Source organism: Orycteropus afer, unplaced genomic scaffold (assembly GCF_000298275.1).
Source record: "Orycteropus afer afer isolate SDZICR_OR568_19922 unplaced genomic scaffold, OryAfe1.0 scaffold00043, whole genome shotgun sequence".
NCBI lineage: Eukaryota > Metazoa > Chordata > Mammalia > Tubulidentata > Orycteropodidae > Orycteropus > Orycteropus afer.
In genome coordinates this window covers 8948006-8971840 of record NW_006921630.1, presented here as the reverse complement: position 1 = coordinate 8971840, position 23835 = coordinate 8948006, and the positions used below count along the sequence as shown (strand labels likewise).

The 23835-nt window shown below is 40.9% G+C and overlaps 1 protein-coding gene across 1 annotated transcript in view; it reads right to left on the bottom strand.

Annotated features, from left to right (window-relative positions):
- CACNA1E (calcium voltage-gated channel subunit alpha1 E) overlaps positions 1 to 23835 on the bottom strand; it is a 548688-nt gene that overhangs the window by 270672 nt on the left and 254181 nt on the right. The window contains exon 7 of the mRNA XM_007937646.2: positions 5669 to 5772. Within this exon, the coding sequence (XP_007935837.1) occupies positions 5669 to 5772 (104 nt within the window). The remainder of the gene's footprint in view (positions 1 to 5668; positions 5773 to 23835) is intronic.

Here is a 23835-nt window from a genome sequence, read left to right as displayed (position 1 = left end):
GCAGGGGGTCTTTTGCTTAAGCCACTGACCTGGTAAGGGCAAAGACCCTAACTTAAGTTAGCTAATAAACCCTCCTATTGCTTTTGCATTGTCATGTGTTGGCATATTTCTCTCGCCGAGGAACTCCTTCTTAACCTGGGCACAACAGTATGTGCTGTAAGAAATAGAACTAAGAGGAGGCAAAGTTATGATAACGTCTTAGCCACAGCCAACCACCCTGAGGGAGCAAGCTGTTGGACCTGTGGGCTTGGAACCATGGTTGAAGGGGACATCAAGCTCAACTGGCATAACATGCTACACAAATACATTGTTCTACATCTTACTTTGGTGAGTAGCGACTGGGATCTTAAAAGCTTGCCAGCAGAATCTAGACACAACAGTTGGTCTCTTCTCACCTGGAGCAAAGAAGAATGAAGAAAACCAAAGATGCATGGCAACAATTAGTCTAAGGAACTAGTGAACCATGCGAACATCAGCCTATATGACCATGAGACCAGAAGAACTAGATGGTGCCTAGCTACCACTGTCAACCACTAAGGAAGGGATCAGTGCAGGAGATCCTGGATAGGGTGGAAGAAAAATGTGGAATAAAACTCAAAATCATTAAAGAAAAAAAAAAAAAAAAAAAGACAAGGCTTACTGGTCTGATAAAGCCTGGTGAAACCTGGAAGACTATGGCCCCTAATTACCTTTCAGGCCTGGAACTGAATTCACTCCCATTGCTTCCAGCCAAACAATAGACAGACACATAAGGTGAACATTTACACCAGGCAGATACACTCCTGAGAATGATCAATCATGGGAGAACAGAAGGGCAGTATTTGCACAGGGAGATTTCTCAGGGGGCAGTAATGCATAAGAAGGACATAGGGAAGAGGTAACTACAGCGGGAATTGGGAATAGAGCTGTTACATTGTGGGGAATTGTAGTCAATGTCATGAAACAAAATGTGTATGAACTGTTGAATGGAAAATGAATTTGCTGTGTAAACTTTCACCCAAATCACAACAAAATAAAATAAAAAGAACTTCAAAATGGTTTCTGTTTTTCCTTTGTAATCATTGTACAAGTTACTACCACATACTCTTAGCATCATACAGTTGGACTAGTAAGGTTGTTTCTTCAAGAACCCTACTGCATATTGTTTTTCTAGTGCCAATCCTTCCTCCACTAATATTAGATGAATGTTCTTATAAATTCCTTTCACCCTATATGTTTTGTATGTATGGTTTTTATGTTATTTTAAAATTCATTTTTTCCCTCAAAGTAATGCATGTAAAGTTTTAGAAGCAAATAGTTTAGAAAGACTTACAATGAAAAAGTAGCAGCTCTCTGCCTTATCCCTCCTCACCCCTGAATCTCACACCCCAGAGGCAACCACTTTTAACTCTTACCTGTTTCTTCTGGCATTCATTTCCAAATTTCTAAGTACTATACTTACACTAGGAGCTCTGGTAGCATAGTGGCTAAGGCACTTGCCTGCTAACCAGACGGCTGGCGGTTCAAACCCACCAGCCACTCCTCGGAAGGAAGGTTGGGCAATCCTACTTCCGTAGTGATACTGCCTCGGAAACCCAAGGAGGGGTCGCTATGAGTCGGGGCCGACTCGACGGCACATAACAACAACAACAACAACATACTTACACTAGAGCTCTGGTAGCTTAGTGCCTAAGGCACGTGACTGCTAACCAGAAGGCTAGCGGTTCAAACCCACCAGTCACTCCTTGGAAGGAAGGCTGGACAATCTACTTCCATAGTGATACCACCTCGGAAACCCAAGGAGGGGTCGCTATGAGTTGGATCCGACTCAACAGCACATAACCAACAACAACATACTTACACTTCTATTTCTTTATCTTTCTATTTTAGATATTGCTTGAAGACTTCCTTACTGTGAAAGCTAAGGTTTTACCCTTTGACATTCCCTGCCCCTCCTCACACTTCTCCTTTCCTATCTTCTCAAGGCAATCATAGCACAATATGGGGGCATCTCTATAACAGAACCACACAAAGGACTTACTATGCTTATATTTCTTTATGGTCACAATTTCACATGTTATGAAATTGCTTAGATTAGGTGTGTGTGTGTGTGTATGTGTCATACAAATACATACAAAAATACATTAATATATTTACATATATATTATATATACAATGTGTGTGTGTGTGTGTGTGTACAGATACAGATTTGACAAAATCATAAAGCTCTTCTGAATTAATAAAACACATCAGGAAATATATTAGTTTCATTTTTCCCCTTAAAGATTATTTTTAGATCCCTCTGTCATCCTTTTCTAATCTGAACTTGATGCTCCTTAGGCCTCCCAAATAGCTGTCATCTTAGAACTTCCCTTAATCATCATCGTGGGAATTCTCTTTGCCTCTCTCCTTTGTTGAATCCCTTATTTTCATATTCCTCTTTCTTAATTATTTCCTTATTTTTGATGAAGCACATACTCTAGTAACATTTAGTAACTTTTTGAAAGGGTATCTGACAATATTGCTACTTCATCTTCACAAATAATTGATATGTTTGCTGGGTATAGAACTGTATCTTGGAAAACTTAGGAAATTTTCTATTGGTTTCTAACTTTCAATGCTTTCATTGAGAAACCTAATACCATTCTGATTCCTGAGTCTTTATCCTTTTCCCAATCTCTGGAAGCTTTTAGCATATTCTCTTAACTTGAATGTTCTGAAATTTCTTGATCATTTATCTTGGTGTGGGTCTTGATTCACTAATCATGCTGAGCACTCAATTAGTATCTACACTGTTTTTTTTTTTTTTAAGTGACACCAACATTTATTATTTTTTATAACTGCTCAACTCACCAAAACATAAATTAAAGGTAAAATACCCCTATTGACAATATCTATTTCTAAAGCATCAATGTGGATATCTATACTACTAATTAATTACATTTATTTGTTCCCTTTTACCCATACCCATTTACCATTTCCCTGTCAGGACTGCCATTAAAATATATTTAATATATACTTTATATTTGTATGTATTTTTAGAAAATGTGCATTATGTTTTGTGTGCATGTGTTTTTCATTTATGCAATGATATTATGCTATATGGCATTGTTACTTTCTTTTCACTAAACTCTGTGTTTTTAAGATGCTAAGTGTTGCCATATATATACAAGTTGTTTGTTGTTTCTAATTGTTGCATAATACTCCATAGTGTGCATCCAACAGTCTACCTATCTACTACCCCAGTTAAAGATCAGGCAGTGTTTCATTCGGTTATATATAGGGTGACTATGAATCAGAGCCAGTTTGATGGCACCTAACAACAACTACCTCAGTTATGGACACCCAGGTTGCCTCCAACGTCCCACTACCAAAAAACAATGCTGGAAAGAACATTCTTGTACATGTCTTAATCAATCTTTTAATCTGGCAATATGAGTCTTTTGGTTCTTAGAAATTTTGTCTTTGTTAATTTCTTCCTCTACATTTCTCTGTTCTCTTCCTATAATTCCTTTAGTTGAATGTTAGACCAATCCTCTGGTTTTTGTTCTACTTTCTAAGTGATTTTGAACCATTTACTGAAATTTTTATTATTGTATTTTTTATTTTCTTAATCTTTAAATATTCCTCTTTTTTTGGTACCAATATATTATTATTATATGAGAGCAATTACTTCTATCTCTGTTAATATAAATTACAGTGGTTTTTTTTTTCCCCCCAAGTTTCTTTGGCTCCTGAATTGTTGCTATTCCTTCAAGTTCCCTTTATTTATTGTTCTGTTTTGCCTTTTATGTTCTTCAAATGATGACGATGATTCCTAGCTGTGCATTCATATTTAAGATCAAGGCACAGAAAGCTTATTGGAAACAACGTGTATGGTTGGAGCTTGCAGAATGGTAAGCCTCACTGAGGGTGCTGAAGTGTGGGTCTATTTCTCTGGTCACCCTCAAATATCAGTATAATCCATTAGCCAACTGCCTTCAAGTTAATTCTGACTCACAGCAACCCTACAGGACAAAATAGAACTTCCCTATAGGTTTTACCAGTCTGTAAATCTTTATAGAATCAGACTGCCACATCTTGCTCCCACAGAACAACTGGTGAGTTGCAACTCCTGACCTTTTGGTTAGCAGCCTAGTGTTTTAACCACTGTGCCACCAGGGCTCCCTAATATAAGTTTGTACATTTTTTCAGTTAACACAGGTAGTTTCCTCTAAATTCTTGCCAAACTGTGATATTCCTGAGAGTCAAGCAGTGGAAACTGGCTTGAAGTACTGACATTCAGTTTGCAGACTTCTTGTTTTCAGTACATCATATCATCCAACCCTCAGATGTTCTTGATGTTACAATTTCAAGCTTCTCTGATTCAGCCTTTTCAGAGAGTAAGTCTCCTGACTTTTGCTAGGGTAGGAATTGAGTGAGACACCTGTCTGGAAGTAAAGATCTAAAGTATAGGGGTGAGGAGGTACCTGGTACCTCTAATTCCTGAGCCCTTCTAAGACTCTGTAGGGCAATCAAATTGGTGTTTTATTGGCATTCCCACTGTAGGCAATTAAATCTCAATTTTCCTGCCTGTAAGTCAGTTACCATTTACTTTCCATCACCAAAATTTTTGACATCTCTCATCTGTTATCATTTCCCTTCTCCTGTTCTCTTTGTCCTGTGCCCTTTAAAAAATGTATTTTCTGTTTTAGTGGCATTTTAAGAGATGACCTCTTGGTTCAATCTGCCATGTTCAATTTGCACCACCTTATAAATTTTTATTTTAAGGCCTTCTGGTCATTCTCTCTCATAAGAAATCAAGTTTAATCTTGCTTAGAAAAATCTAAGACTCTCTCAAATCTGTCTCCATTTTAGCCATTCTATCTCATATTTTCCATGTCCCAAGTGATACTTTTACTTTAGTTAACTTAGATTGCATTATAATCTCTTCAAACTTCATGACAAGTTCCATTTCTGATTTTTTTTGCTTATGTTGTTCCCTTTCCTGAAATATCCAGTTCCATTATTCCATTTAACCCTATACATATTTCATATTCCAAGCAAAATCCCAATCCCTCATGAAGTCATCTCTGATGACCTCAGATTATATGGACTTGTCCCTTCTCTAAAACAAATGATCCATGTCTTATGTTAGTCCTTAACAGAACTTCCATTCCCGTTTCAAGTATTTGTGTCATTGTCTTAGCAAAACATAAGTTTCTTAAAGGCAAAAGACATGCTTAGCATATTATTGAACACTGAGTATTTGATGATTGACAAAAACTAATTCATGACAAAAATAGGGGTTTTGACATCCAATACACTGGACACAAGAATATTTTGAGGGTAAAGGCTGTATCTTATTCAACTTCATATCCCTAAAAACAAGCACAGTGTTTGACAAAAGCCAATGACTGCTGAGGATGGAATCAAAGGATGGATGGATAAATGAATTCTCACTGGGTACCATGTTCAATATGGTGCCTCATCAAAAAGTTGTTTCTTTTTCTTAATTCCTAAATTCCTAAGAATAATAAAAATGATTAGAATGGCTGTTCACTGCTGCATTCCAAGCATCTAGAACAGAGTTTGTCACATAGGGGCTTCTTGGTAAACATTTTCTAAATGAAGGTTGAATGAGTGATTCAGGAGACATGAATTTACAGTTAGCAAAGAAGTTAAGAGGAGAGAGAAACATCTAGCTTACCCGGAAAGCACCCCCAGGACAAGGTTGAGAACGAAGAAGGATCCGATGATGATGAGGGGAATGAAGTACAGCCAATTCCAGGTGGCTCCTAAGGCATCATTGGTCTGTAAGAAAGAAAAATGTTGACTTAATATATAATCAAAATCATTTGCCAGAAAAAGGCCTACAGTCCTGTAGCTTCTCACACAGTGTGCTATAACAACCATAGAGTAACAGAGTTACACATTGCCTCACCCCATGCCCAATTTGCTATTATTATGGGTTAAACATTCTATGAACATAGTGAAGGGCACTACATTAGCCTGACCATAATAGCCCAAGTTGGAATATTAAAATAACCTCCCCTACCAGCAAACAACAAAGAAATGTCAAATACATGTCCAAGTTCATGCAAACAATTAGTGGTTTATAGTGGGGTGATATGGTCTTAAGGCTTTATACCTGGAGATGGTCAGATTCTCAAAGAGAGAGAGGCAGCCTGTGCTATTCCAATGATGCTGGCAAAGGCCTTGACATGGTTGCTTGGGAGAAAGTAGGGTCATCCACATCCTGCTTACCACTTAACTTTGGGCTCTGGTTTTCCATCACAGTACCAAGCTAGCCCAAGCCTAGCCTTAGCAAGGCTCTAGACAGAACAGTGACTAATTAATAAATCTAGATTTGAAGTGTGGTCTCCTACTCTTTCTCTCTAGTGCTAACATACAGTCAACTTAAAAAACACATGGAAATCCGTATTCTGAATTCTTGTGCCATGATTGAGTATAAGATCCCTGAATGGTAGGAGGCTGAGGAAGGAGTATTGTATTTTTATGCAAATAAGGCACATTACACTTTTTTTTTGCAAACTGTGCAACCCCCTTGCATGTTAGTTTCCTATGTGTGCTATGCACGTAATATGCATGGGTGTATTGCTTGTAGAGAAATATACTGTATATTACACAATTTAGCTAAAAGAAGCAACTCTTAGCAGGATGTCTTACAAGAAACTTGAAACAGAGCTAGGGAGCATTTCAGAGAAGTCCTCTCTAACATGTGTGCTTCTCAATTCTCAATTAAAGGTTTAGACTTTTTGCCATCACTTCTCTTCCCCATGATATTACCCCAAATCTTTCAAAATAGCCTGGAACTACATTTTACGCATGCAGGGCTTTGAAATACCTCCTGTGCCATGTATATATATATATATATATATATACACACACACACACACACAAATATATACATACTTTCATATCTGCTTGAAATTCACAACAGGATTCTATCTGGAGATAAATATATTTTATTCTCAATTCATTGAGGAAAGAAGGACATAAAAGTCAAGTGCCATGTCTAAAATTTACGTATTATATTAGCAGGATATTTAAACTCAGAATTTCAATAGCAAAGAGTTTCTGGCTGGTCTGTGAGTTACCTTTTCTCCCCTAACTACTAAAATTTGCAAACATATTTTGATTCACTGCCATCATGCCTCTTTTGGACTTCTATAACATTTCATCTTGTTTTGCTCCCTAATTATCCTCTCTCTGCTTCTCATTCAAATTTTTCAGTTCATAGAATAGAGTCTCCCAATCATCATGAATTACCCACTTCCCCCAATAGGGCAGTCATCATTGTATGGTAGATTCTCTCATTGAAAATATTTTCTAAGACAACTTTCTTTCACCAAACTTGAGTCTTCTTTCTTATCCTTACATTGTTCAGAGATATGATTGCAAATGAAGCAGAATAAAAGTTTCTTTTTTTTTTTTTTAATCACAATCTGAACTAGATGGGACAAAGGGAGAAATCTTGCAGTTTTAATGTGTAAGAGCCAACTCTCTGGCTTCACTAGATCTGGTCAGTTAAATACAAGCAGGGAAGATGTGGGTCAGACTTCAGAGGGAACTTACTGGTTGTCAGAAGAAAGATGCAAAAGAATCAGATGCCAAGAGCTATGAGGGATTTTAGTGGAAATAAAACCCCAAAAGCTCATTATCGTTAAGTAAAGTCCAATTCACAGTGACCCTATAGGACAGAGTAGAACTTCCCTACATGGTTTCCAAGGCTGTAGTCTTTACAGAAGCACATTGCCACATCTTCTTCTTGTGGAGTGATTTATGGGTTTGAACTGCTAACTTTTCGGTTAGCAGCTGAGATCTTAACCACTGCACCACCAGGGCTCTTTATAGGAGAAATAGGAAACTTTTTTTTTTTTTTTTTTCTGAGAGAGTTTGAGTCCTGTGAGCTGGAGGATGAAATGAATGATCACTGAATAGTTAGCTCTGCTTTTATTCATGATTATAAAGCAAACATGCTATAAAAGCTGGTAAGCATGGATGTTCACCTATGGTTCTCTAGACCAACAGGCTCCATTAACCTTATAGCTTAGCCAGTCTCCCACTTTTAGCATGTTCTTACAGAATGGGGGCATTTCAAAGCCCTGCATGTATAAAATGTAATTCCAGGCTATTTTGAAAGATTTGGGGTAATATCATGGGGAAGGGAAGTGAAGGCAAAGCATATGAACCCTTAGCTGGGAATTGAGAAGCACACGTGTTAAAGATGACTTTTCTGAAATGCTCCCTCGCTCTGTTTCAAGGTTCTTATAAGACATCCTGCCAAGAGTTGCTTCTTTTAGTCCAGCACCTACACCAGTGCTCAGCTGCCAATAAACAATATTTGGTATCACCAATGGCAATGACGAAATTGCTACTTCAATTGTGCTTTTGGTCCTGGGAGTGATTGAGCTAGCATTTGAAGATGTTGTTGTTATTGTTGTTATGTGCCATTGAGTCAGCCCCGACTCATAGCGACCCCTCCTGGGTTTCCGAGGCAGTATCACTACGGAAGTAGATTGCCCAACCTTCCTCCCGAGGAGTGGCTGGTGGGTTTGAACCGCCAGCCTTCTGGTTTAGCAGTCAAATGCCTTAGGCACTACGCTACCAGCTCAGAGTAATTTCAATAGATGACTATTTGCCAGGACACTGTAGAAGGAAGAGCATTTCCCATATTATGTTCTTCCTATTGCTAGTAATCTATAAGCCATTAATGTATTCTGTGAAAAACTGGCTCTGTAACCAAAGAAACTTGGGAAACACAGAACATTATATTTCCCTCTTAATGTCTGACAAGATCTGCAAAAGAGAGTATTATTTATTTTGCTTACTCTATCATTTCATAAATATCTTTGATCATGGAACCACCTTTTCCAAAGAAAAGCCATTAACATCTCAGAGAACACAACTTGAGAAATGGTTGGGAAGCCTGGAATGTGCTTCCCCATTCTTCCATAAAATATCTTCTATAAATATAGCGATGAAATATTGATGATGAATGGTATCTTTTCATTTAGAATTTTGTGATAATGGTTTGTTTTTTTCTTTAAACTACATTAAGGCAGGAACCTGCACTGTCTTCTCATTTCTGTATTTGTTGTCTAATACAGTGTTTGGCACACACAGATGCTCAATTAATCAATAAATGACCACAGTTTTAATAAGATGATTCACTCATTTAAAATACAACAATAAAAGTAATTGATGCCCTCCCCCTCTCAATCTGTGGAGCTTTTCTGAATTGCTACAAATATCACCCACTTCAGCACCAGGGCCTATGGGATGAAAAAAGTGGAGGAAGGGGCAGAGAAGGAGGAGGAAGAGAAAGTAGCAGGGAGGACACCAGCACCAGGAGCGCCATGCCCTAGGGGATTATTAAAGATGACTGACAGCTTAAAAGGTTCTTCTGGAAAAAGCATTTTGACAGCGCCCCTAGATTATTCACAAACCTTTTAATAGACTTGCCGCACCCTCCCTACACCTTTCTTCCCTCCCTCAAGTTTCCTCTCGCTTCTTCCCTTCCCAACCTTTCTCTCCAGGTGGCCTCACTCTCACCTCACTTGCTTATCAATGAATCAGTACCATGTCCAGTAGGACAAGGAGACATCCCTCAGTAAGAAGTGGGCAAACCAAGGACTTCACACTTCCCTCCTCAAAAATGGTTAAGGTTCATTCTGATGCTAATTAAGGCTTCAATCTACTTCTGATTCATCATTAGTAAAACCTTAAAATTGTCCAGTGTAGGAGAGACAACTACAAAGATGTCTTTGAAATTAAAAAAAAAAAAAAAAGATGAAGAGGAAGAAGGAATAGAGAGCTCTGAAGGCAGCCAGAGTGCCATGATATCATGCAAAGTGGGAGTCGGGAGCACCAAGCGGAAAGTTGCCACTTCAACCCCAGAGCGGTGACTGTTTTCCTTCTTGTGCTGCGCATGTGTGTCTGTCTCAGAGCAGGAGGTGGAAGGGTGCTGTGTGAGAGGGAGGGTTTCTTCCTTTCACTCTCTCCATTTTGTCCCCCTCTGCTTCTCTGAAAGGAGCTTTGGTACTTTGGTGCTTCACTGGTTTAAAGCACTAGGCTGTTAACTGAAAGGATGGGGTTCCAATCTGCCAGCTGCTCCGCATGACAAAGATGTGGCAGCCTGTTTCCATAAAGATTAAACTAAAAAAGCCAAACTCACTGCCGTCAAGTCGATCCAACTCATAGTGACCCCTCCTTGGGTTTCTGAGGCAGTATCTCTACAGAAGTAGATTACCTAATCTTCCTTCCAAGGAGTGGATGATGGGTTAGCAGTCAAATGCCTTATGTACTACTCCACGTTGGAAACCCTATGGGGCAGTTCTCCCCTGTCCTGTAGGGGTGCTGAGTCAGAATTGACTTCACAGCAGTGGGCTGTGTTTGGTTTTGGTCTGCTTCTGTAGGAGAGTCGCAATTCTTACAAGCTGCTTTCATACAGGATCACAACACTCTATTTCCCCAGTGGCTAGTCCATTGGAAGCAAGGGACAACCACATTAGGTACTCTAAAGAAAAGTCCTGAGAAAGGACACCAGAGCTTCCAAAACACATTCTGCAGGCTCCTTGCCCCAGAACTGTCTCTCAGTAAAAGCATCACTTCCATGACCTTGATTGTGAAGAAGCTAAGGGTAAATCAGGCCCCTCCCTGCAAACACTGCTGTACTAAGAGTGCCAGGCTCATCATTCTACACCATCTATGGGGTGCCTATTATGTGCCAAGAAGCTCTGGTAGCACAGTGCCTAAAGTACCTGACTGCTAACCAGAAGATTGGTGGTCCAAATCCACCAGCCACTCTGTGATAGCAAGACTGGGCAATCTACTTCTGTAAAGATTTACCTACTTCTGTAAAGATTTACTGCCTCAGCAACCCAATGGGGGTCACTATGAGTCGGAATCAACACAATGGCAGTGGGTTTGGTTTGGTTTTTATTATGTGCCAAGGTTCCTGAGTAGCAGAAACCATTTGCACTTGGCTACCAACTGAAAATTTGGCACTTTGAACCCACCCGGTCATGCTGCAGAAGAAAGGCCTGGCAATCTGCTTCCATAAAGTCTACAGTCAAGAAAACCCCATGGAGGTCAGTAGTTCCACTCTGTCAGCATGAGTCAGAATCAATTCAATAGCAATGGTTTGGTTTTGTTTTATTATGTGTCAGGCACAACAGAAGAGTGCTTTCCTTTGGGGCAATGTGGTTTTACTTAAAGAGTGCTTCTCCTCCTGTCCCTTGACACCTTCATTCTCTGGGCCTCCTCTAGACTGACAGGCTGGCAGTGCTCCATCTCCTTCACCTGCTGATTCTCTGAGTGACACACACATGCACACGTGCATACGATGGGGGTGATGACAGACAGAGAAAGCAGTCTGGGGGTGGCAGCCCACCTGCACAGGGAGTGCTCAGCAGGTTCCAGTCCTGACACAGTGGGAATGTGTTCCTTTGGGAACTTGCCTTAGTGGGGGTGGTAAGCTCACCCACTCCCTGTGTAAACAGGCACACATGGCAATTATCACATTAATCTCCAGGGGGTGGGGGAAAATGGATGGGAGGTAGAGGTGGGAGGAGAAGATTGGAGAGAAAGACAAGGAGAGAGTGAGCCAGAGGAAGGGGGCCCCATGGTGCTCCTAGGCTGAGCTGTACAGGTAAGGCTAGGTCCCCACTCTAGGAAACAGGTCTCTACCTCAGGTTCCAAAGGGGTTGTGGAAAATATGCTGAAGGAGCCCTTGTACATACACCCTCTTCACAAAGCAACACAATGGCAGTGGGTTTGGTTTGGTTTTTATTATGTGCCAAGGTTATGACTGAGTGGAGAGGCTAAGAGGGTTAGGGCTGGGAATAAGGCAGATACTGAATCCAGGGTTCTATCAGACAGAAAGGGTTTCTGGGCCACACATGCTTCAGAGGCTGGAAGCAGCATCTGCTTATAAGCTCTGGGCTGACCTACATCAGAGTTCCTCGACCTTGGCACTATTAAAATTTGGGGCTCAATAACTCTTGTTCTAGGGAGTTGTCCTGTGCATTGTAGGATATATAACAGCATCCCTGGCCTCTAATCACTAGATGCCAGTAGCATTTCCTTTCCCAGTTGTGACAACTAAAAAAAATCTCAAGAATTGCCAAATATCCTGGGCTTAGAACAGCTCCCAGGTAAGAACCCTTGTCCTGGAGGCTCCAACTCAAGGAGAGAGCTTTAGCTTAATTCATTATCAACTGATGTTTGGATAAGCGCTTCAAACTAGTTCTTTCCAATTTACCCATAGCTGACAAAGTGAAACCAGAACAGACCAGAATTTATAAAATGTGGGTATACTAGGATAATACCTGGAATGGGAAAAATTATGGCTTCACACCTTGCTAAAAACTTAATCTCCCGCCTAGAAAAAAAAAAAACAAGGGTAGCATGCATGTTGCACAGCAACCAAATCTCTTGAACAGTCGAGTTGGAAACAATGGTGCCTAGCTCAAAGATGGCCGCCATCTATCACTTTGAATGTGTGTTGCTCTCCAAAGTCCTAGCAATGATGCAATCTCCAGCATCAGGTTCCTGAAAGGGCTCACTATGCCTCTTCCAAGTGTCCCATTCAACCAGAAAGACAGAGAAAGCATTAATTATGGAGGTAGAAGGAAAAGGGAAACAAGGTTAAGATTAAGAAGTGCTGGAAATTGTACTTGATAATTTATATCCTGGTCTCATGAGAGGGTTCACCAACCTTACAAAGCTGGCCACACCCCTCCTAGAAGTCACATAACACCAGTTGGATGGTGTTTCTAATGGAAAAGCCACTTGTCTTCCTCTACTATGCCTGCATTTTGTGAAAAAGACACAATATAAAGTGTACCCTGCAAGCCACTGTGCAGTTAAATGCCTATGGATAGTCCTGCATAACCAGAATGTCAGTCATTGTCTTGGAAGAGGATTATGAGAACACTTCATCCAACCACATCATTTGAGGAAACCGAGACCCAGAGAACGTGACTTCCTTGAGAATATAAGCAAGTTATTGGCAGAACTGGGACCACAGTCTACAACCACAATGGGTAAACTTCTTGAGGACATTTGATTCTCCATACATTGTTTACTCTCAGGTTTCTCAAAGCAATCCTACCCAAATTATTACCACCTTCCAAGGGAGAACAAAGGAGGCCTTAGTTAAGTGCTTATCAATGATTTGAACCCACTCTTTGGGAGTAGCTCTGTGGGATAAAAAAAACCTGGCAGTCTGCACCTGTAAAGATTTACAGCCCAGGAAACCCTATGGGGAAGTTCTACTCCATGTCTATGAGTTGGAATCGACTTAACGACACATAACAACAGGGGAGAACAAAAGATACATAGGTACGTCAACACTAGGATCTGACAGCAGAAAAAAAAAAAAAAAAAGCTGTTTTCCTAGTCCTCAGGCAAGAAAGAAGGGTGGGGAGCAGGTGGAAAGAGTGAGCAGAGAGCTTCAAATGAAACATAACCACCTGCTGCACCCAGCAAGGAGGCTGAACCTGTCAGTCTCATAAGGCATAGGATTTTATTATGTCTCAGATCCCTGAGCATATTTAATAAACATGCTAAGACTCCCCATACAAACAAGCTCCAAAGACAGCATCTGGCTTAGCCAGGGGCCTGTTATATTAAGGCTCCCCACACATTCTGGTTGTTCTCAGGCCCCTGGATTTGATGCCTAGCAATCACCTTTTCCATGCTTGCCTGGATATAACTGTGATTGTCACTAAGGGTGCAGAAGTGCCTTAGTCCAGATTCAAAAGTACTTTGGGGAGTGACTGACTCTTTGGATGTTTCACCGTCTGCTCTTCCTCTTCTCTTGCCAGTAGGTGAACAGAGCAGAATCACTTTGGCAAACAGGAGTGCCAGAGAAAGAGAACTCTCACCCTGTCTACAGGCAGCCACATGATGTGAGTGAGAACAGAGTCAGGAGCTCCATGCCAAGGAGCTCTGCTCAGCATCATGGCCAAGCCTGCCCTTACCCTAGACATGAGTAGTTGATTGCCAATGGTGTTGGGCAGACAGGTACTGACATATCAATGTCAATTTATCCACACTCCTGGGAAGACAAATCAAGAGGAAATATCAAGCCAAGGAAAGCAGGCGGTGCCATACTGTGAGAGCTACCATTACTGCATCCGTGCAAAGGAGCTCCTCAAAATCCATATAGGCTCAGGACCCTGCTCTGTTTAAAGTCTTGTTGGTTAAACCCTATTAATGCTGTAAGTGCTGTGATGTGATGTTTATCCTGTCAGTGCCCCTTCTGAGCTCTATCCCAGAAGGCCAACATGGAGATAACAGATCCTTTAATTTAAATAATGTCTTGCACCTGTAGGAGCTGGATTTGGGCTACATGGGGGTTCACTGTACTACTGCCTCTATTTCTGTAAATGTTTGAAAATTTTTTAAATAAAAAGCTTAGATTTTTTTCCCCTAAATTAAATAATTTAAATATTTTAGCATCATACGAATATTTCAGGGGGAAAAAAAAAAAAACTGCCATCAATTCAGTCCCAACTCATAAGTGACCCCTCCTTGGGTTTCCAAGGCGGTATCTCTATGGAAATAGATTGCCTAATCTTCCTTCCAAAGAAACTATTTTTTAGTTAAAACGGTGAAAAATGTTAATAGTGATGATAAGCTTGGAGTTGGAAACAGGTGATTTTTAAATCATTTTATACTTCGTCATTTTCTGTAGTAACTAAGCTTTGTTTTATAGTCAGAGAAAAAATACATATTATTGAGAAAAAATTTGAAAAGAGTCCTCTTGCCCTGCAGCCTGCAGCCCGGGGAGCTGGTGAGGTGGAGATTCCTGGGGCTTCTGGGAGGCCAGGCCAGACGCAGTTGATCCTGTGCTGAGCTGTCCATGGGAAAAGACAAGTATGTTGTTCTTCAGCTCAATGTGTTGCCCTGATGCCACCATATATGCAGGTGGCCAGTGCAAGTGAATTAAAGAGGGAGTTAAACAGGATGCACCCTGTGCTGATGGTCACAAGCCCTTCTATAGGGCTTGCTAATGTGTGACTTGATACACTCCTACAAGAGGGTAGAAGGAGAGAAGAGGGAAGTCTCAGAATATATTTATTTGGAGGCCCAGGAGCAAAGATGACAGCACAGGAGTCTTGATAGACCTCTGCACTGTGAAAGCTTTGTAAAAGGCCCACTGTATTCCAGAAACACTGCGCTGGAAGATATGTCCTGTCCCCCCCGCCCGCTTAAAACCCTGCAATGGCTGCCCTTGCCAAATCTCGTACCATGATGACTCCAGCCTAATCTCGGTAGCTCCTCTCTCATCAGTCCCTGCCTCCCACAACATGAAGTCACATGACTACACCCAGCTTCTTAAATTCTCCATTTTGCCATGTTCTTTCAAACTTCTGTGCTTTTGCTCCCGTTGTCTCCACTGCTTAGAATGTTTTCCCACCATTTCCACCTGGAAAGCTTGTAACCATACCCTGATTAAATGCTACCTCCTCTAAGAAACCTTCCTAGAGTCAGTCACTCCCACCACTCCCTGCATTCAATTTTACCATCCCACCCATAACTTTATGTTTCAATCACTGCCAGTTTATATGACATTCTCCTCTACAAGACTTGGCATCCCTCAAGAATAAAGAGTAGGTTCTACTTATCTATGTATTCCAGAAAGAATGTGCTGGATAACACCGGTAACAGTCTTCAAGCAGTCTCTAGTTGGTTCTCTATCCTATCGCATGGTCCTCAGGGATTAATCCTTCTTGCTGCCATTACACTGGGTCCCCTCTCCCCTCCAGCTAACCAATCACTATTTTCCATTGTTTGATGTGAGTATTCTAACCTTTATCATCTTGCAGATTATAGAACTAGGAAGGATCATAGCATCTTGCACAAAACCCTCAGTTTACAGATGAATAAACGGAGGGTCAAAAGCTAAGTAACTGCTGAAAATACTCTATTACTTGGTTGAAGAGGTGGTACTAAAATACATGGCTTCTGACTCTGTCCAGTGGGCACAGCCTTCTAGTCTATATATTTAGTTTAGTACTAATTATATATGAGTTAGTTCCCTCTAATTATCCTGTATGTAATTAGACTGGCTGCATAATCTCATTTGAGTTGAGGATCATGATCATGTCTCTTATTTCCTCTGGAGGTCCAGAGCCCTGTGATCAGAACTATAAAACACTGCTATCCGAATTAACGAAGAAAGGAAGATGGGGGAGAAATGTCACGGAAGGCTTCCTAGAGCTATACTTTCACCTTGACTTAAAGTAGGAGGGGAATCTGATTAGCCAATTAAAGGAGGAAGACATTCCAAGGAGAGGGAGATAGTGGGAATGAAAAAGCCACAGAGGGTTGCCATTGGCAACAGTAAGTATGGCAGGATAACACAAAGAGGAGTACATCACAGAGGATCCTGAATGGAGGCTTAAAATATGTGGATTTGCTCAGTTCTCATGAGTCTTTCCTTCTTTCTTCTCTGTCCTGTCCCTTTGCTCTGCCAAACCATGAGTCTTCTCACACTTGTAAGCAATACTTAGCCTCTATAAGGCCTCCTATAAGCACATCACTCTACTTGGCTCCAGAACACCCCCAGCACTTAGGCATACCCCCTAGTAGCACACATATTCATTCATCACTTTCTGAGTGTGTACTCCACACAAGATGAATGAGAAAGGAAAATGATCCTCAAGGGAGGGCCTTGGTATCCACAACAAGCCTAAGTCATCAGTGAAATACCTATAATAAAAACCAGAACTTTAAATGCTGCACTTAGGTAGTTATTTATACTCATTTACAGCCCTCCTTTATGTGTGTTCTGTCTCTTTCATGTATTGGTACTCCCTTCCCATTAGGGTTGAATGTTTCTCAAAGATAGCACTGCATCTTTTATGCTTCTGTTCATTCTATCAAGCCCTAGAATGTTATTATACAAACAGGAGATTCTGAACAATGTTATTGACTGATAGGAGATTATAAAACCACTGGCAGTCCTATGCTTCACAGGCCTATATGAGTTTCCTTCTCTGACATGAATATAGCACCTGTAAAATGGCATCTCTGTTGGCATACAGCAAGTATACTTAGCTAACTCGAACATCACAGCATACAAGATCAGACCATCAAGAAAGAAAGCTTCAGATAATCATTTCTCTTGGCTTTCATTCTTCCCTCTTCAGTGGCTTCTGAGCAGGAGGTGAATTAATTTATTGTCAAGCATCCCTGTTTTAATTAATAATTATGTGCCCAACACTATGTAAGGGCTGGTTAGCCCAGTTGGTTTCCTGAAGAACCCCCAGGCCAGTCAGTTTCATTTATTTTGTGGCCACAGGAAGCACTCTTACTTCTTAATAAGAACTGCTTGAAAGCAAGAAACCATGGATTTCAAGTTTTTGTATCTCCAGAACCTACGAAAGCACCTCTGGAAAACATGCTTAATAAATTTACATTGGTGTTGATAATGGTATTCAGTGTCCAGTCCTAGGTGCCTACTTACAGTCCCTGGGTGGTACAAACAGTTAATGTACTTGGCTGCTAAATGGAAGGTTAGAAGTTTGAGATCACCCCAAGGCACCTCAAGGAAAGGCCTGGTGACCGACTTCTGCAAAACCAGCCACTGGAAATCCTTTGGAGTTCTATATAGCACACAGGGAGTCTCCACAAGTCAGAGTTAATACAATTGGAATTAGAAAAGGTACTTATTTATCACCTGAGTGGCTGAGGGAACATAGAATAATATTCTAGGCATTAGTTAGATTAAACAGAGAAATAAAAGATGTAGTTTGATCTTTGAGAAACATTCAGCCCTAATTGGAAGGCGAGGCTCTCCACAAGGGTCCTACTGGATCAGAGTTTCTCATAGCACTCTGGGCTATATATATATGCCCAAGATATTACTCCATTCTGTCCTCAAAGGCCCTTTGCAGAGCCTGGGGCAGCCAGAGTCTACAGAGGGTCACTTCCACTTATGGGAAACCTCACCCTTGTCCATTTATCCCAATGCCAAATAATGTTACCATTTTCAATATGTGTCATGACGTGAAAAAGAATAGGAATCACTGTGCTACATGACCATCTCTCAGGGACACTGAGAGAGAATTCCTCCCTTGAGTAAGTGCCAACATTAGATGACAGATGTGGGTCCCTTCCAACTCAGACTCCTCATTTTCTACTTTGCTTCTCCTCTCTCTCACAGATCCTATTCTCCAGTTCCAACTCTACCACTCCCCAGCCCTTTTCTCATCTCTTGATTTCCACTGTCTTGTTCACTCTGCTGCCACCCTCCTAGAAATTCATTTTGGTTCTTCCTCTCTCCCCTCAGATACACAAAGTTCATTCCAACTGACCATTCCCATTAGTCTTTTTTTTTTTTTTTTTTTAAGTTTTTATTGTGATCTGGGTGAAAGTTTACAGAGCAAATTGGTTTTCCATCCAACAGTTCATACACAGTTTTGTTTCATGACATTGATTACAATCCCCACAATGTAAACAGCACTCTTCCCACCTACTCCCTGTGGTTACAATTTCCCTTTGTCTTTCTTTCCTATCCACTCCTGCCTTCTGAGCCTTATCCCTAGAAAAATGCTATCCTTTTGATCTCTTATGGTTGATTTTTCTAAGTAGTGTGTACCTCCCTGGTGTTATGGTTCACCTCATAGGCCTGTCTATTATTTGGCTGAAAGTTGTGCCACAGGGGTGAGTTCAGTTTCAGGCTTCAAGGGTGACTAAGGGCCATAGCCTCTGGGGTTCCACCAGTTTCCACCAGATGAGTAAGCCTGGTCCTTTTTTTTTTTTTTTTTTTTTTTATGATTTTGAGTTTTGTTCCACATTTTCTCCCACTCTATCCAGGATCTCCTACACTGACCCCTTCCTGAGTGATTGACAGTGATAGCCAGGCACCATCTAGTTCTTCTGGTCTCAGGGTCATGTAGGCCAAGGTTTACATGATCCACTAGTCCCTTGGACTAACTGTTTCCTCGGGTTTTTTTTTATTTTCTTCACTCTACTTTGCTCCAGACTAGGGGAAACCAATAGTTGTACCTTAGATGGCCACTCGCAAGCTTTCAAGACCTCAACTGCTATTCACCAAAGTAAGATGTAGAACAATGTCTTTGTGGACTGTGTTACGCCAATTGAACTTGATGTTGCTCGTGATTATGGTGCAGGCCCAGTGACTCATTCCCTCAAGGTGTTTGGTTATGTCTAAGAAGTTTTTATAACTCTGCCCCCTGTTAGCTCTACTATATAAATTGATATTTTTAAAGCACATGCAAATACTTATGTATAAATATCATCTGCCAAAGCTATACATGGTTGTGGGTATAGTCCTTTTAGCCTACCCATACCTAATCATCTTGCCTGTCTACCTACGTATCCACTTGTAGATTATTGTTATTACTGATAATGCAGGATTGTGTATACAATAGTACTTTGTTGTCTAAAACTCTTGGCACCTGTCCATGTCTTCCACAGAGATAATTTTTTATTTTTTTTATTGTGTTAAAAATATACAAAACAAAACATTTCCCAATTCAATAATATTTACATATACAATTCAGTGTCAGTGACTACATGTATCATGTTGTGTGACCATCACCATTATCTTTTTGTAAATCATTCCACCATTAACAGAAACTCAGCGCCTCCTAAGCAGTGACTGCCCCTTTCCCCTTCCCCTTGTCCCTGGTAACCAGTGATAAACTTTTGTCTCTATACATTTGCCTATTTCATGTAAGTGATTTTCATTGGTTTTGGGGCACAACTAGGTTGAAACAAAATACAGATAATAAAATAATAATGTTCATGTTTCCCTAAATCTGAGAACCATAAAAATAATTTCTTTTTAGTTTTACCACTCCTTGAACAATTTTCTTTGCTGCTCAGTGGAGTATGTGCTAAGATCAATGATGGTGGTGAATGATACAAGAATGGATATACGCTATAGGGGATGGCAGGCCCAGTACAGATACGGTCACACCTATTCCTGGAAGTACTAAGAAGATCTGAATAAAATGTCTTTATCTAAACATTTTCTGTGACTTAGATCTTAAAGCTCCAGTGTAATTGAGGAGAAAAAAAATAATCATGAGTTCCATTTGCTGGGCTTAATAGCTGGACAGAGTCAGGTGTATAACATACATTAACTCTATTCTTTCACAATGACTTGCAAGACAGGTGTTATTGTAATTGTCATACACACACACATACACATTTCTATATCTATTTTCTGCATCTATTATCAATATCTACATATATCTGTTCCCCAGGCTCATATGCTATAAGACTTATCCCAGGTCCTATAGTTAGTATGGTGTGAAGTCAGAATTCAAACCCAGGTTTGTCCTTCTTAACACCATGCTCTTTCTACTCTTTGTGTTGCCTCTTTTGGGGGGAAAAATGAAATCAAATAACAATGTTGTTTTAACTAGGAACATATTTGAGAACAGACCTATGGATGCAGGTATTTACAACAGCTATGTCACCAGAAGAAATACTTTCTGACCCATTTTATACTGTACACATATGTCAGCAGAGCCTTCAACTCCTTTGACATCTATACTCTTAGTTGTTTCATCTCTGCAGTGGATGTCTGACAAAATTGAAAGGATGTCACAGCAAGTTTCCCGGCTAGGTATGCAACAGCTATCATGCTGCAGGGAGCTCTGAACACTACTCCAGAGAGACATGTGATTCCCAGCCACAGTCAACTCCTGTCATTAGAGGAGAGTTGTCATTTCTAACCCACACGTCTCTTCTTGTCTCTCCCCTGTTTAAAACCTTCCACTGCTTGCCCTTGGCAAATCCCTTACCATATCTGACCTCACCCTAACCTCTCGCCCCAATGCCTGCCTCACTGTCCATGAAGTCACATGGCCACAGCCACCTTCTTAAATTCCACTATCTGCCATGTTCTTTCACCCTCTATGCTTTTGCTCATGTCGTCCCCACCAGGGCTTTGAAGCAATTCATTCTGGTTTGACCTCCTGCTGACAATGTGTATTTGCATCTCATATATACTGAGTCAGGATCCCCATTTCAACAAGATCCCTAGGTGATTTTTCTAGATCCCCAAGAATCACCTGAGATCATGTGAAAAAGTAGTCAGTCAATCCCATCACTCTCTGCACTCAATTCAACCAAACCAAAAAACCAAACCTACCTCCATCAAGTCGATTCCAACTCACAGTGCACCCCATTGGGTCTCTGAGGCTGTAAATTTTTCTGGAAGTAGACTGCCCCATCTTCCTTCTGCAGAGCGACTGGTGGGTTTGAACCACTGACCTTCTGGTTAGCAGCCAAATACCTTATCTGCTATGCCATCAGAGCTCCTTTCAATTCTACCATCCCATCCATAACTGTTTTAATTGCTGCAGGCTTATATGGCTCTCTCCTTAACAAGACTTGACACTCCTAAAGAACAAGTAGGTTTTACTTGTCTATGTATCTGCTCCAGAACCCAACCTAGCTGTCAGTAGATGCTCAGCAAGTGTCTGATGAATGGATACATAAATGAATAACTTACACAATGAATGCATGGTTCTGATTAAATCTAAGGCAAGCAGAAGGGAGAAGAGAAAGAAAAGATGATGAGAAAGGGTTTCTCAAAGAGTTAATTAAATGTCTAAGGTTTTTTCATCACTAAAAGGGCAGAGTTAGTGGATGTTGGGGAGGAGGATTTATTAGGGATTATCACTTAATAAGCCCTTCCCATGTGTATTTTGCCACAAAGGATTTCATCCTCTAATCCTCTCTGGGAGAAGTAAGGCTCTATCACTCTATCACTGATGAGCTCAGGAAAGGATTAAAACAAAACTGGTAGACCGACTCTACCTTCTTATACAGCTACAGTTTCAGCTGTGATGCTAGTCAGAGGGAGGCAGGAAACACAGTGAACTGTGGTCCTTCAGAGTCCCACACAAAGATTATAGGAACTCTTCGTGTTTTAAGAACAGGGAACCTCATCTCTCAGGGTGGAGTAGAAGGATATTTAAGAAGGAAGAGGTAGCTCCTTCAGAGAAGCAGCAGAAGACACAATCTCCTTCCAAGATGGATATTGCTAGGAAACCCCTGGTTAATGCTAACATTAACTATATGGCATTTGGGCATGAAGTGATGGGAGAGAAAGCATCTCTCATAGAAGGTGATCCTGGTCCTCTCAGGACCAAGGCAGGCCCTTAAAAAAGATTGAAACTCTAGATCCCATATTGAGGGCTCTGCCCCTTTCAGCTGGTGTGGAGAGGAGATGTCTCCTCTCTTGGGAATACTTTTAGGTCTCAATCCTGATAATGCACCTCCTCTTGCCATAAGTCAATGTGAGAGGCTTTTCTGGCAAGATGGCGGACTAGGCAGAAAGACTGCACAGACCCTCTTCAACAAAGAAAAGGGAAACCAATTAACACAGACACAGAAGATAACCCTGGACCCCTGAGCCCTGAAGGGAAGGATACAGAAGTGGACTAAACCCTAACTAGCAGAAGAATTTGTGTGAAAATACCAAAAAAGAAGACATACGGAGCTGCAGCCTGGCAGGGATCCTGAGCGATCCTGATGGCACAGACAGCTTGGAGATTCCTGAGTGATGGTAGGACATAAGAATTAACCTAAAAATCAGCCCTGCTAGCCAGGGACTGCACGGAGGACTGTGCGCAGTGGCTGGGGAATAAATGGAGAAGGTGAAGAGAAAGACGGGCTGAGTTGTGGACTTTTGCCGGACCACAGGGTGCCGCCATTTTGAAGGTTTAAAAGCGGCTTGACTATTTTGGATATTTAAAGAGACAGCTTGCTCACAGATTCCTGGGGCTTAAGAACACATTCTGCTTTCCAGCAACCCCAAGGTCACTCCGGACCTGCAAGACTGAAAAGGTACGACATTCCTCTCATTACTCTTACACCCCACACCTGCTTGGTAAACGGAGGTGTGGCCATCCTACACTCTCAGCTACATTCTGGGCCCACAGGCACTCCATCACAGTCTGTGTGCTCAGACGGAGCCTGGGTGCCCTGCCTTGTCCTTCACTGATTCTTTTTCTTTTTCTCTATTTTATTTTTATTTTTTTCTTTTTCACTTTCTTTTTTCTGGGGATTAGTTTGCTTGTATTTGTCTTTTTTAAAACAACTATTATTATTAATATTTTTGTCCTTTTTATTATTATTCTTAATCTTCCCCTCCCAGGTCCTAGTTTTCAGCTTTTTTTCTTTTCCCTGTTCCTGGTGGAATTTTATTTTTTTTTAATTTAAATTTAAGGGTTTTTTTCCCCCTTTTTTTCTCATGGTTAACCCCATTCCTTGTTTTTCTTTTTGCATTTTTCCAATTTTTTTTCCCTTCATTACTCTACTTTTTTTTCTCTTAGTGCCCTATCCCCAGATTTTCTTGTTTTTTCTTCTTCTTTTTCTCTTTTTTTTGGCTACTATTCCTCAGTGATTAAATGGTGTGTTTTTTGTCCATGGGCTTTTAGTGTTTTGATGGTTATTCAATTGTAATTTGTGTCTAACGGAGTAGGAGACAACAACAGTCCCCATAAAACACAACTACACCCACACCTCCTGCAACTTCACTTACTGAGCGAGAGCCACTACCTCCTTCTCAACAAATGGGCCAATGATAAAAATCCACCAAGAAGACCCTGAATCACCCTTGGCTGCTCTCCACAAACAGTTAACAGAGATTTAAATACAACAATGCCAGGATGCCTTGGAGACAAAAGACCATCACAGTCCACACAAAGAAGCAGGATAAAGTGGTAGAAACAAGGGAGCAGGATACAGACTCAGAACACATCCCTGAGGAAGAAGCAGCATTGGAACTCTCTGATAAGGAATTCAAAAGAATTATCTTTAGGTATCTTCAAAAGATTGAGAGACAAACCA